The 11,288-nt window shown below is 60.1% G+C and overlaps 1 protein-coding gene across 1 annotated transcript in view; it reads left to right on the forward strand.

The window, feature by feature from the left end:
* The window catches only part of SH3BP4 (SH3 domain binding protein 4), an 18,016-nt gene extending 7,503 nt beyond the window's left edge, over positions 1–10,513 (forward strand). Inside the window, exons 3-5 of the mRNA XM_013004379.2 lie at positions 2,981–5,334; positions 7,349–7,537; positions 8,235–10,513. Of these exons, the coding sequence (XP_012859833.1) occupies positions 2,981–5,334; positions 7,349–7,537; positions 8,235–8,459 (2,768 nt within the window). The 3' untranslated portion in view covers positions 8,460–10,513. The remainder of the gene's footprint in view (positions 1–2,980; positions 5,335–7,348; positions 7,538–8,234) is intronic.
* The last annotated feature ends 775 nt before the right edge of the window (positions 10,514–11,288 follow it).

The raw sequence follows: 11,288 nt of genomic DNA on the forward strand, positions 1-11,288 counted from the left end.
GTTTGCACATCTGTAGAAGAGCAAGGGGTGTGAGCATCTGGGCTTGGGCAGCTCCGAGGATTGGGCCAGGGTCCCCAGGGCAGCACCAACGAGAGGCAGGGTGTGGTCCAGGCAGCAGCCGGGGACTTCACACACATCAGAGGGTTTATTCCAGCCAAACTATCTCCTATGACATCTCCCGCCCCAGAACCTAGCAGAGGGATAGGGGTGCAGGTTGTATTCTGCACCAGTTATCCCTGGCACACGGTTTTTTAGATTAAAATCAAGGCAGCCGAGCCTCTGGGCAGCACGCCTCAGCATTCAAGAGGATGCTGTGGAGCGGGCATGGCGCACGTGGCTGACACGGCACCCCTCAGGGTGGGGAGGGGTGGGGTGGGCCCTTGCCCAAGTCTGTGCCCACTGGGGTTCTGGGTGGGGAGGGGCTGGCTGAGCCCGAAGCTGGAGTGAAGTGCGGGCAGCTTCTGTTCGCACCAGAGTGCGTGCGCCATCATTCCGTCTGCCTTCATCCCGCCTGGATGCTCCTGCAGAGCAGGCCTTTCTATCTTCTGTTTGCTGAATTTCAAAAGCAAGGCTGGGAGGGCCTGCTTCCGGCAACAGAGCAGAGATAAGCCTTGGGCAGAATTCTCACCAGACTTCCGCTGGCGGGCAAGCTTGTTGGAATTGCCATCTCTTTAAAAGGCTTGGTGGTTCCAGCCCCCCAGCCGCTCTGAGGGAGGAAGTTGAGTCGGTCTGGGTCCGTAAAGATTTCAGCCTGGGGAACCCCTTGGAAGAGGGCCACTCTGCCCTTCGGGGCTCTGTAGGCCGGTGTGAACTTGGCTTTGGGGGTTATTGTTTGCTTTGTTGGACCCGAGGAAACCAGCCCTCAGCACCCTGGTGTCCCAAGGGGCTTTCAGGGGTGATTTCTGTGGAAGTGATGGTCAGGTCCTTCTTCCCAGCCACCTGTGGGTGGACTCACACTGCCCCCTCTGTGCCCCTCAAAGAGCTCTCACCTCTGTCTGCCTTGTCCTTCCTGCCCAGCTTTCCCCAGACTGTCCAGTGTGTCTGCACTCCCAGCGCCCGCAGCCTTGGGGACTCATCTCTGTTGTCAATGGAAGTGTAGAAATGTCACCGCGGGGTGAGGGGTCGGGTCAAAGTCAGCAGCCAAAGGCTGAATCCAGTAAGGTCAGACCTGTCTCCACCCTCAAACCCATTGACCAATTCCAACCCTCCTTCCCAGGACACCCTCTGCTTCGCAGCAGGCTGGACACAAGGGACACGCAAAACTCACCAGCAGCACCCGGCATGGTGGGGTTCAGCATGAGGACGTAGCAGGGTCAGAGAAAGGAGCCCCTGGTAGTGCAGTGGTTAAGCATTGGGCTGCTAACGGCAGGGTTGGCAGTTTGAGACCACCAGCCACTCCATGGGAGAAAGACGAGGCTCACTGCTCCCATAAAGAGGGACAGTCTCAGAAACCCACAGGGGCGGGTCTACCCTGCCCCATAGGATCACTGTGAGTTGGCATCCACTCGATGTCAGTGTCTCTTTGATTGTAGGTCCAACCCCTTCCTGGACATAACGTTTCTCAAGGTGGGTGATACCGCCCCCCGGGCGGGGCGGTGGTGGTGCTGAAACGATCCAGGGTGCTCACACTGATCCTGGGTGCTGGGCGATGTAGCACAACCATGGGTAAGCGCCAGGGACGGGGCTGTAGTAAGTGACACCAAAAAAGAGGTCCCCTTCCCAAGGCCAGCTCTCCATCTGTCTGTCTGTACTGAGGTCAGGGTTTGGAAGCAGTGTGTCCGCCTGGGGGAGGGATCTTCACCCTCGTCCCTGCCTGCATGCGCTGGATTGAGGGCATCGCCGTTGGTGTCCCGAGTCAGTAGGATGGAGACTGTTCATGGCCTCTTGAGTCAGCCCCACCAGCCCGAGGCAACCCCCCCCCCCCCCCCAAATGATGTAACACAATGCCGCCAGGCCCTGCCCATTCCCGCGACCAGTCAGCTCGGGTTGTCTGTCTGTCATTGGCTGGTTTGAGGGAGTAAAATAGCGGGTCTTCCTTCATCTCAGAACAGTGCTGAGACCTGCTTGGTACCCAACAGCGTGCATTCCCCACTGACCAGAGAGGCCTTGAACCTGGGCCTCCTGCATGGGCCAGCCAACCAGACCAATGATGTCCACTCCGACTCGCGGGAAGTAGACATGCTCCCTGGGGTTTCAGAGGCTGCCGGTCTTTACGGGGCAGACTGCCTCCTCTTGATGCTGAGGAGAGACCGGTAGGTTCGAACGACTGACCGCCAGGTTAGCGGGCCACCAGGTGACCCCCTGCATCCCCGGGGTTCCTGGTGTCTTGTGTGGGAGACAAGGCCTCTGCAGTGACCACGGTGCTTGATCCCTTCTCGAAGGGAAAGGCAGGTCCCAGTGAGATGCTGACAGTGTGTGGCTGGTGCTGGTTCCACTGCTGGGGTTCCCAGGGGGCCTATCCAGCTGGCAGGGACTCTTCCATTGGGAAGCGGCCAGGGGCAGTGAAACCACGGGTGTCCTTAGCCAGTTTGCTGGCCAGACAAGGGATCTAGCCACTGTCCATTTGGTTTCTTTTGGTTTTCATTCATTTATCAGGAGCTCTTAGGGCTGTCATAACATCCACAGTTACAGTCACAAGTTGGGTTTCTTTCTCTTGGGAAAGAGCGTGCCTGCCTGCGTGGGTAGCGCAGATGCTTCACATGCTCGGCTGTTAACTCGCTGACCCAAAGATGCGGGTCCACGCCCACCCAGAGGCACCTCGGAACAAAGGCCCGGTGGTCCCCTGCCTGAACTCTTGGCCATCGCAAGCCCGAGCAGCACAGTTTGGCGGTGATTCGCTGGCTCCCCGGAAACCAGCGGCCGGTGGCCTGGGCGGTGACGCCGGTTCCCAGGCCCACTTGTCCCTCATTGGGGGGGGTACGTGCGGTGGCCTACCCGTGGCTTGCTCTCACGCCTGCCTCTCCGTGCCTCTCTCCTCCAGTGCCTTCTTCCAGTGCCTTGCTCTCGGACAGCCCTGCGCCCTTCGGCGACGCCAAGGAAGTGGTGGCCATCAAGGACTACTGCCCGACCAACTTCACCACCCTGAAGTTCTCCAAGGGCGACCACCTCTATGTGCTGGACGCCTCGGGCGGCGAGTGGTGGTACGCCCACAACACCACGGAGATGGGCTACATCCCCGCCTCCCACGTGCAGCCCCTGAACTACCGCAACTCCACCCTCAGCGACAGCGGCGTGATTGACAACCTTCCAGACAGCCCCGAAGAGGTGGCCCAGGAACTGGACCTGCTCGGGAGCTGGACGGACGACAAGAAAGGCGCCTTCAGGAACAAGAACCCTTTCTGGAACGGGGTCCAGACCAACCCCTTCCTGAACGGGAACGTGCCCTTGACACCCAGCCTGGGCGAGCTGAGCCCCCCCAGTGCCGTGGACCTGCTGCTCTTTGACAGGGGCACCGCCTTGTGCAACGAGTCTAGCCCGGCCGCTGCCAGCAGCACTGGTGACATCTGCGACGAGCCCGCGGCTGAGCCACCGGTCAGGCGAGACAACCCGTTCTTCCGCAGCAAGCGTTCCTACAGCCTGTCCGAGCTCTCCGTCCTCCAGGCCAAGGCCGACGCCCCCGCGGGCTCGGGCTTCTTTGCCACCGCCGCCGCCGCCGCCGGCTTGAAGGCACCCGTCCCCGAGCAGTTCCAGAGCCGGGAGGACTTCCGGACGGCCTGGCTGCACCATCGGAAGCTGGCCCGCTCCTGCCACGACTTGGACTTGCTTGGCCAGAGCCCCGGCTGGGGCCAGACGCAGGCGGTGGAGACAAGCATCGTGTGCAAGCTGGACGGCGCGGGGGGCGCCGTGCAGCTCCCCGACACCGGCGTCACCATCCACGTGCCCGAGGGCCACGTGGCTCCCGGCGACACGCAGCAGATCTCCATGCGGGCGCTGCTGGACCCGCCCTTGGAGCTCAACAGTGACCAGACCAGCAGCGTCAGCCCCGTGCTGGAGGTGAAGCTGAGCACCCTGGAGGTGCGCACGGCCCTCGTCCTGGAGATGAAGGTGTCCGCCGAGGTGAGGAACGATGCGCTCAGCAGGAGCTCCGCGGGCCTCCAGTGCCTGCGGAGCGACTCCAAGGAGGGGCCCTACGCCCCCATCCCGCTGGCCTACAGCTACGGGGACACGGTCCAGGTCCACCTGGAGAACCTGGAGCCCTGCATGTACCTGGCCATCGTCGCCCACAGCCCCAGCGTGCTGTACCCGTCCACCGTGTGGGACTTCATCAGGAAGAAGGTCACCGTGGGGCTGTATGGCCCCAAGCACATCCACCCGTCCTTCAAAACCGTGGTCACCCTTTTTGGCCACGACTGCGCCCCGAAGACCCTGCTGGTCAGTGAGGTCACCTGCCAGGCCCCCAGCCCTGCCCCCGTGGCGCTGCAGCTCTGGGGGAAGCACCAGTTTGTGCTGGCCCAGCCGCAGGACCTGCACATCTGCCTGTTCTCCAACAGGACACTCTACGAGGTGCAGGCCGGCGAGCAGGCCAGGGTGGTGCGGGGCTTCCAGATGAAGCTGGGGAAGATGAGTCGCCTGGTGTTCCCCATCGCCGCCCACAGCCCCAGCGAGCTGTCCGACTTCACGCTGAGGCTGCAGGTGAAGGACGATCGGGGCGCCCTCCTGACCCAGTTCTGCATCCAGACGCCCCCGCCACCCCCCAGAAGCGCCGTCAAGCCATCCGGGCAGCGGCGGTTCCTGAAGAAGAACGAGATCGGCAAGATCATCCTCTCCCCGTTGGCAGCCAGCGCCAAGTACCCGACCTTCCAGGACCGCCCCGTGGGCAGCCTCAAGTTCGGCAAGCTGCTCAAGACGGTGGCGAGGCAGAGTAAGAGCCACTACCTGCTGGAGTACAAGAAGGGCGACGTGATGGCCCTGCTGAGCGAGGAGAAGATCCGTCTCAAGGGGCAGCTGTGGACCAAGGAGTGGTACATCGGCTACTACCAGGGCAAGGTGGGGCTGGTGCACGCCAAGAACGTGCTGGTGGTGGGCAAGGCCAGGCCCAGCTCCTTCTCGGGCCCCGAGCTGAGCACCTCGCTGCTGCTGGAGCAGATTCTGCGGCCCTGCAAGTTCCTCACCTACATCTACGCCTCTGTGCGGACGCTGCTCATGGAGAACATCAGCAGCTGGCGGGCCTTTGCCGACGCCCTGGGCTACGGCAGCCTGCCGCTCTCCGCCTTCTGCCGCGCCGAGCTGGGCAGCGAGGCCGAGCGCGTGGCCTCCGTCCTGGAGAAGCTCAAGGAGGACTGCAACAGCCTGGAGGCCAAGGACAGGAAGTCCTTCCAGAAGGAGCTGATGATGGTGAGTGGGGGACGCCGCCACCCGCCCGGGGCAAGGGCGCAGGGGAGCTGGTCGGGGCGGCGACCCACGCGGGTGCTCTTGGCGAGAGCCTGCTCACAGTCTTGATGCCAGGCCCATCGCCCACCGCCCGGTGACCCCTGTGTGCCCTCCGCAGGGTTCTCTCGGCTGTGACCTCTCAGAAGCAGGTCGCTGGGCCTTTCTTGCCCGGTGCTACGGGCAGGTTTGAGCTGCCAGCCTCTCCAAGATGAGTCACCCGCTTTGCATTGTGTTTCCACCCAGGGACTCCTCGTGATGTTTGTCACTCGGGAAACTCACCGCTGCCCGGTCGATGTGGACTCAGGGCGACCCTGGATGGCAGGGTAGAGCTGCCCCTGTGGGTTTCCGAGACTGGAACTCTGGGGAGAGGAGTAGAAAGCCCTGTCTCTCTCCATTGGAGAGACTGGTGGTTTTGAACTGCCGACCTTGCAGTCAGTAGCCCAACGCATGACCACGACACCACCAGGGCTCCGAAAGGAAGGGAGCGGCCGAGCACAAACTTGCCCCAGCACGAATTCAACCTTCGGCAGAGCTGTGCATTTGGCTGCATTGGGGGCACGGGCCGAGGTTGCGTTTCTTACGCGCCCTTTCTCTTGGCGTTCTACCCTGGGACCCAGTGGGTTACTGGGCACGGAGGGTGGGGGAAGACAGAAAGAGCCCCAGCCCCTAGTTTGTAGCCAATGTGGAACCTAGTCTACAGGAAGTCACCAATCTCTGCTCGGAGAGCCTTTGAGACACTAGGTGGTACAAACTGGCTGCTCAGCCCAAAGGCTGGGAGTCCAGGGTCACCCAGAGGCCCTTCAGGAGAAAATCCTGGCCATCTCCCGACAGTCCAGCCTTCGAAAGCCCCACGGGCATGATGCTGCACAGTCGGGAGGGCGGCGGGCATGGGCGGCTGTTGGGTCCAAGGGCTGGTAGTGGCTTCTTGCCTGCAGGGTCTCAGAGCTGCCCCCACCCCAGAACATGCCCCTACCCCAGAACATGCCTCTCAGGCCTGTTAGCCTGTTAGTGGGGAATCCACGCCCACTCCCCAAGCCCCCCTGAAGGGGTCCTACAGGGCAGGCGAGATAGGCTGCCTGTGGCCTGGCCGTGGAAAGGGACAGAAGGCAGAGATGTTATGCCTGCTGCTTCCTGGGGCTCCCCTGGGTGAGGTCATCCTGTTCCACTTCATTGGTAAGCCTCGTGGGTAATTACAGCCGACACTAGACTCACCTGGCCATAGTGGCGGCGGTCACGTCTCACTTACCTGGTCACAGTTGGGCAGCAGCTGGCTCCATTGCCCATTTGAGCCAGCAGTCTTGGGGCCCAGCAGCATGCCTGGGCCACTGACCCCGATGCTGGAAGCCTGTGGGCCCACCCTTCTTCCTAGGAGGGAAAGGAGTCTGTCTGAGTGGCTCTGCTGTGCCTGGCCCCTCCAAGCCGGCCTCTCCCTGTGTCCCACTGTCCAGGAAGCGGGGTGTGTGCAGGACACCCCGGACATCCTGTGGCTCTGGACTGGAGAGGCTGTGGACCGTCCCTTGAGAGCTGAGGGCATGCTTTGTGGGTTCTCGGGGCTGGGGTTTTTTGATCCGACCATGGTGGGCCAGGTGTGACTTGTCTCCACTTCTTCCTGGTCTCTTTCCTCTCTCTGAATGAGCCCTCGGCTCCCTCCCAAGCCAGGGTGTCTGGGCCCCAGCCTGCAGTTCACTCCTGGGAGCAGTCACCACTCAGCCACTGCCTGGCAGTCTGACTGGAATCATCGACACCCAGCCCGGCCTCTCGTCCATCTGGTTGTCTTCGTCAAGGGATGCCCCCTCTGTGCGGGTGGGATGGACAGGGGGCTTCCCTGTTCCCCCTGTGGGGGCCATGCCTACCAGTCCAGGGACACTTCCAGGTCCTGCAGGTCACACGCCTGAGGGCTGCTCAGCTCCATCTCTGTGTTGAGATTGTAGGTGGGACAGGCTGCCCATCCCCTCACATGCCCCCTTCCTCCCCGCAGGCCTTGCTGAAGATGGACTGCCAGGGCCTGGTGGTCACCCTCATCCAGGACTTTGTACTGCTGACCACGGCGGTCGAGGTGGCCCAGCGCTGGCGGGAGCTGGCGGAGAAGCTGGCCAAGGTCTCTAAGCAGCAGATGGACGCATACGAGTCCCCCCACCGCGACAGGAATGGGCTGGTGGACAGTGAGGTGAGCCGCCAGGGGACCTGGGCACCAGCGTGTAATGGTGGCTTTGCTGGTCTCCAGCCAGCGTCTGCGCCCTTCCCTGCCCTCATGTGGCTCACAGAAAAGAGCCCCTTCCAGTGGGGTCACTTCTGACCCGCAGCGACCCTACAGGTCCGAGTCGAGCTGGCCCAAGGGGTAAACAGCTGCTGTCTCTCCCAACCTGACAGCTTCCTCTTTCTCCCTGGGAGCAGCCGCTGCCACGTTAGAACTGCCGGCCTTCCGTGAGCCCCCCGAGCGCTCAGCCACCCTGCCACTTTCCCAAGAGAGGGCATCAAACCCTCCATTGTGGGGTCCATGCCAATTCACAGTGGCCCCCCGGAGCAGGGCAGAGCTGCCCGTGTGGGTTTCCGGGATTCCATCTGGACTGGAGCACCCAGCCTCATCTTTCTCCCTCGAAGCCCCTGCTGTGTTCAAACCCCCAACCTTGCGGTTAGCACTTGCACCCTTCCACCCACAGCGCCACCTGTTGGCTGAGGCGGCGTAGACTAAGCCTCTGCTGTAGCACAGCGTGCTCCTTCTCCCCAGAGCTGGCGCGCCAGCTCCCCCAGAGATGGACACCCCCCTACCACCACCGCTTGCATGTCGCTTCCTGACTTAACCGTGTACGTTGGCTTTGTGTGTGTCCTCTGACTCCCCGTCTCCCTCCTCCTGTGACATCCAGGCCATGTGGAAACCGGCGTACGACTTCTTGCTGACCTGGAGCCACCAGATGGGGGACAGCTACCGTGACGTCATCCAGGAGCTGCACATCGGCCTGGACAAGATGAAGAACCCCATCACCAAGCGCTGGAAACACCTCACGGGCACGCTGATCCTGGTGAACTCGCTGGACATTCTGAGAGCCGCCGCCTTCAGTCCCGTGGACCTCGAGGACTTTGTCATTTGAGCAGGCCCCTCCTGCTCGTGAGCTGTCACCGTGGAGCCGGGGAGGGGTGCAGAGCTCCTGCACAGACAGTCAGACATCAGGGTCCCTGCAGGCTGGGCCCACACCCAGGACCAAGCACACACCATCCTCTCCTCCCCTTCCCTCCTGCATCCGGGGAGGCGGAAGGGGGTTTTCTACCGCAGGTTGTTGCCAATCAGAGAGCTTTCTATTTGTTAAACATACATTTAAATTGAAGATCACTTTTTGTAAGGTATGGTGGGGTGGGGGGGAACACACAAGAAAGGTTATCATCTAATTTTCTAATGGACCATAAAAGGGAAAAAATATATCTACACTGCGGCGTGCGTGCGCAAACACACACACACACACACACACCTACTGGAAACAGATGCTGTTGAGGTTTTTATGTTGTTCGAAGACCTTTTTAACTTATGTTACAGATGTATATATGTATTTAAGGCCACTGGGGCATTTCTGATTTCCGGCCACACTGCATTTCAGCAGGTCTGGTGGGAGGCAGTTGTTCCAGTGTTGGACCTTCTCCTCCCCAGGCCGTCCTTGTGAAAGGGCACGTCAGATAGGACAAGTGGCTTTTCAGTTCCACGAGCCTTGCTCTGAGATTGCCCAGGGCCCCGCTCTCTCCCCTTACCTTAAGTACCCTCCTTCCCTTTCCTCACACGATCCTAAGTGATCCTGCACAGCACGAGTGAATTTTTTCCGAACTTTCCATGGGCAGCGTTCGATCCAACCTTAGCAGTTAGGTGCCACAGAGACGGTCCTCCGATAGGTCAGAAAGCGGCTGAGAGTTGACCTTTCTCTTTTTTTTTGGACAGGGGATGTGTTCCCATTGGGAACCTGGCGGCCCCTGCCTGAGTGTGATTAGTCACTCAGAGAACAGTGCTATTCGGGAGCAAATTGGATGCCCCATGACCCTGATGACCACCAGTCCTCCTCACGTCCATTCTAAACACTGGTGGTCTCAGAAGGGACGCCTCTGCCGGTGTGGGGGCTCCTTGCAGCCACTCTCCCCCTGCTTCGTCTGCAGTTCCATCCCTCTCTTGGCTGGGGCACCCGCCTCTCCCTTAGGGAATTTAGGGATAAAGGGAAAGATACATCGTGCACAGTAGAACGAGGTTTGAGGGGGAGGAAGGTTTTCTCATCATCAGACTATGCCCCCTCAGGTGGAATCAGGGACGTACACAGGGAGTGTTACTGCCATAGCGGTCAGTTTCCACAGGGGCTGTAGACCAGACTGGAGTGTGGGGAGAGGACGTTGGGGGACACGTGCACTCAGTCCCCTGGCTGCCGTGTAGTTTGGAGTAGCAGGCAACACACGTGAGATCTCTCGCAAAGACCTGAAGCGAGATGGCTCCGTGGGGCATCAGGGGTCGGCTGCGTCTGTCCCTGGTGGCATTGGGCCCCTGGGGGCCCCTGAATCCCATGAAAGCCTGCCTTCTGGAAACATGTTGACCGTGACCTAGTTGATAGTGACCTGGTCCAGTGTGTCCAAAGTGGGCGATGCCAGCCCTGGGGGTGCTGGCATGATGCAGGGGAGGCCACAGAAGCAGATGCCCACACTTGATCCCGGATGGTGGGATCCAGTTATAGGAAGACGGTCCACATTACCGGTGCGAGTGGGGGGCACAGGGAGGGCGTGAGAAGTGTTGTTCGGTTTTGTCTTCAGAGAGGGGGGCAGTGGTAGACAGAAATAAGTTTGGAATCCCACGACCTAGCAGCAGCATCCCTGAGGGATCCAAAGCGTGGGTGCTCTTCATTGTGAAACTGGAGAGCACACACACTGGAAACCTCATGCCGCCGAAACTGGGAGCCTCGATTGGCTCGCGACCTGAAGCCCAGCCCCTCGTCCCTCCGCCGCCATCCCCGCAGGAGCCCGCCGCCCACCTCCTCCCCAAAGAAGCGACAAAACCAACTGCACCTTAAACCATGACTATTTCTCCTCAGGGGCTTTCAATCGTTTCCTATGCAACGTTGTCTTGTAGCACAAATTCTAACCGAAGTTGCAGTAAATTTTATTTGGATATTTTAGCCTGTTACGTATGTGCGTGTGTCTTTTTCTGCACCCAACCAGACGTCAGACAGAGGGAGAGGGAAACCTAGCTCAAGTACCTGGGAGGGTGGACCTGTCCCCTGAGCGCACCTCCGGGTGACGTGGTGGCAGTCCAGCTAACCAGCTACTGACTGCCAAGCCAGCCCCAACTCATGGCGTCTGTGGATGCGGGCATAGAACTGGGCACCATGGGGTTGGCAGTGGGAGGAACGGAGCCCTAGTGGTGTAGTGGTTATACATTGGACGGCAGACTAACCCACAAGCAGCTCCTCGGGAGAAAGACTCGGCTTTCTACCCCTGTGAACGGTTAGTTACAGTGCCAGAAACTCACGGGGTCACGATGAGTCAGCACTGATGGCAGTGCATTTGGTTTTTCGATTTGGGTGCCTTCGAAAGGTGACAGCCAATCCTGTTCTGAGCCACCTCTGGGCAGATTCCAACCTCCAGCCTTTCAGCAAATGGTTTGCACCGCCCAATAAAACTAAAACACGGGACCGGTTAGAGCTGGCCCCTGTGGGTTTCCGAGACTGTAACTGTTCATAGGAGTAGAAAGCCCCATCCTTCTCCCTCAGAGCTGCTGGTGGTTTCGAACTGCCGACCTTTCAGACTGCAGCCCAAGGAGTAACCAATTGCACCACCAGTGTTGACTCAGTGGCAGTGAGTTTGATTTTGGGGGTTTTCACTGCCATTGACCAGATTCTGACTCTGCCCAGGAGACTCTAATGCACCCCCTTATTGTGTGGTTGCTGCTAAAACTTTGG

Source organism: Echinops telfairi, unplaced genomic scaffold, assembly GCF_000313985.2.
Source record: "Echinops telfairi isolate 266 unplaced genomic scaffold, ASM31398v2 ScPeMD7_3;HRSCAF=10, whole genome shotgun sequence".
Classification (NCBI taxonomy): domain Eukaryota; kingdom Metazoa; phylum Chordata; class Mammalia; order Afrosoricida; family Tenrecidae; genus Echinops; species Echinops telfairi.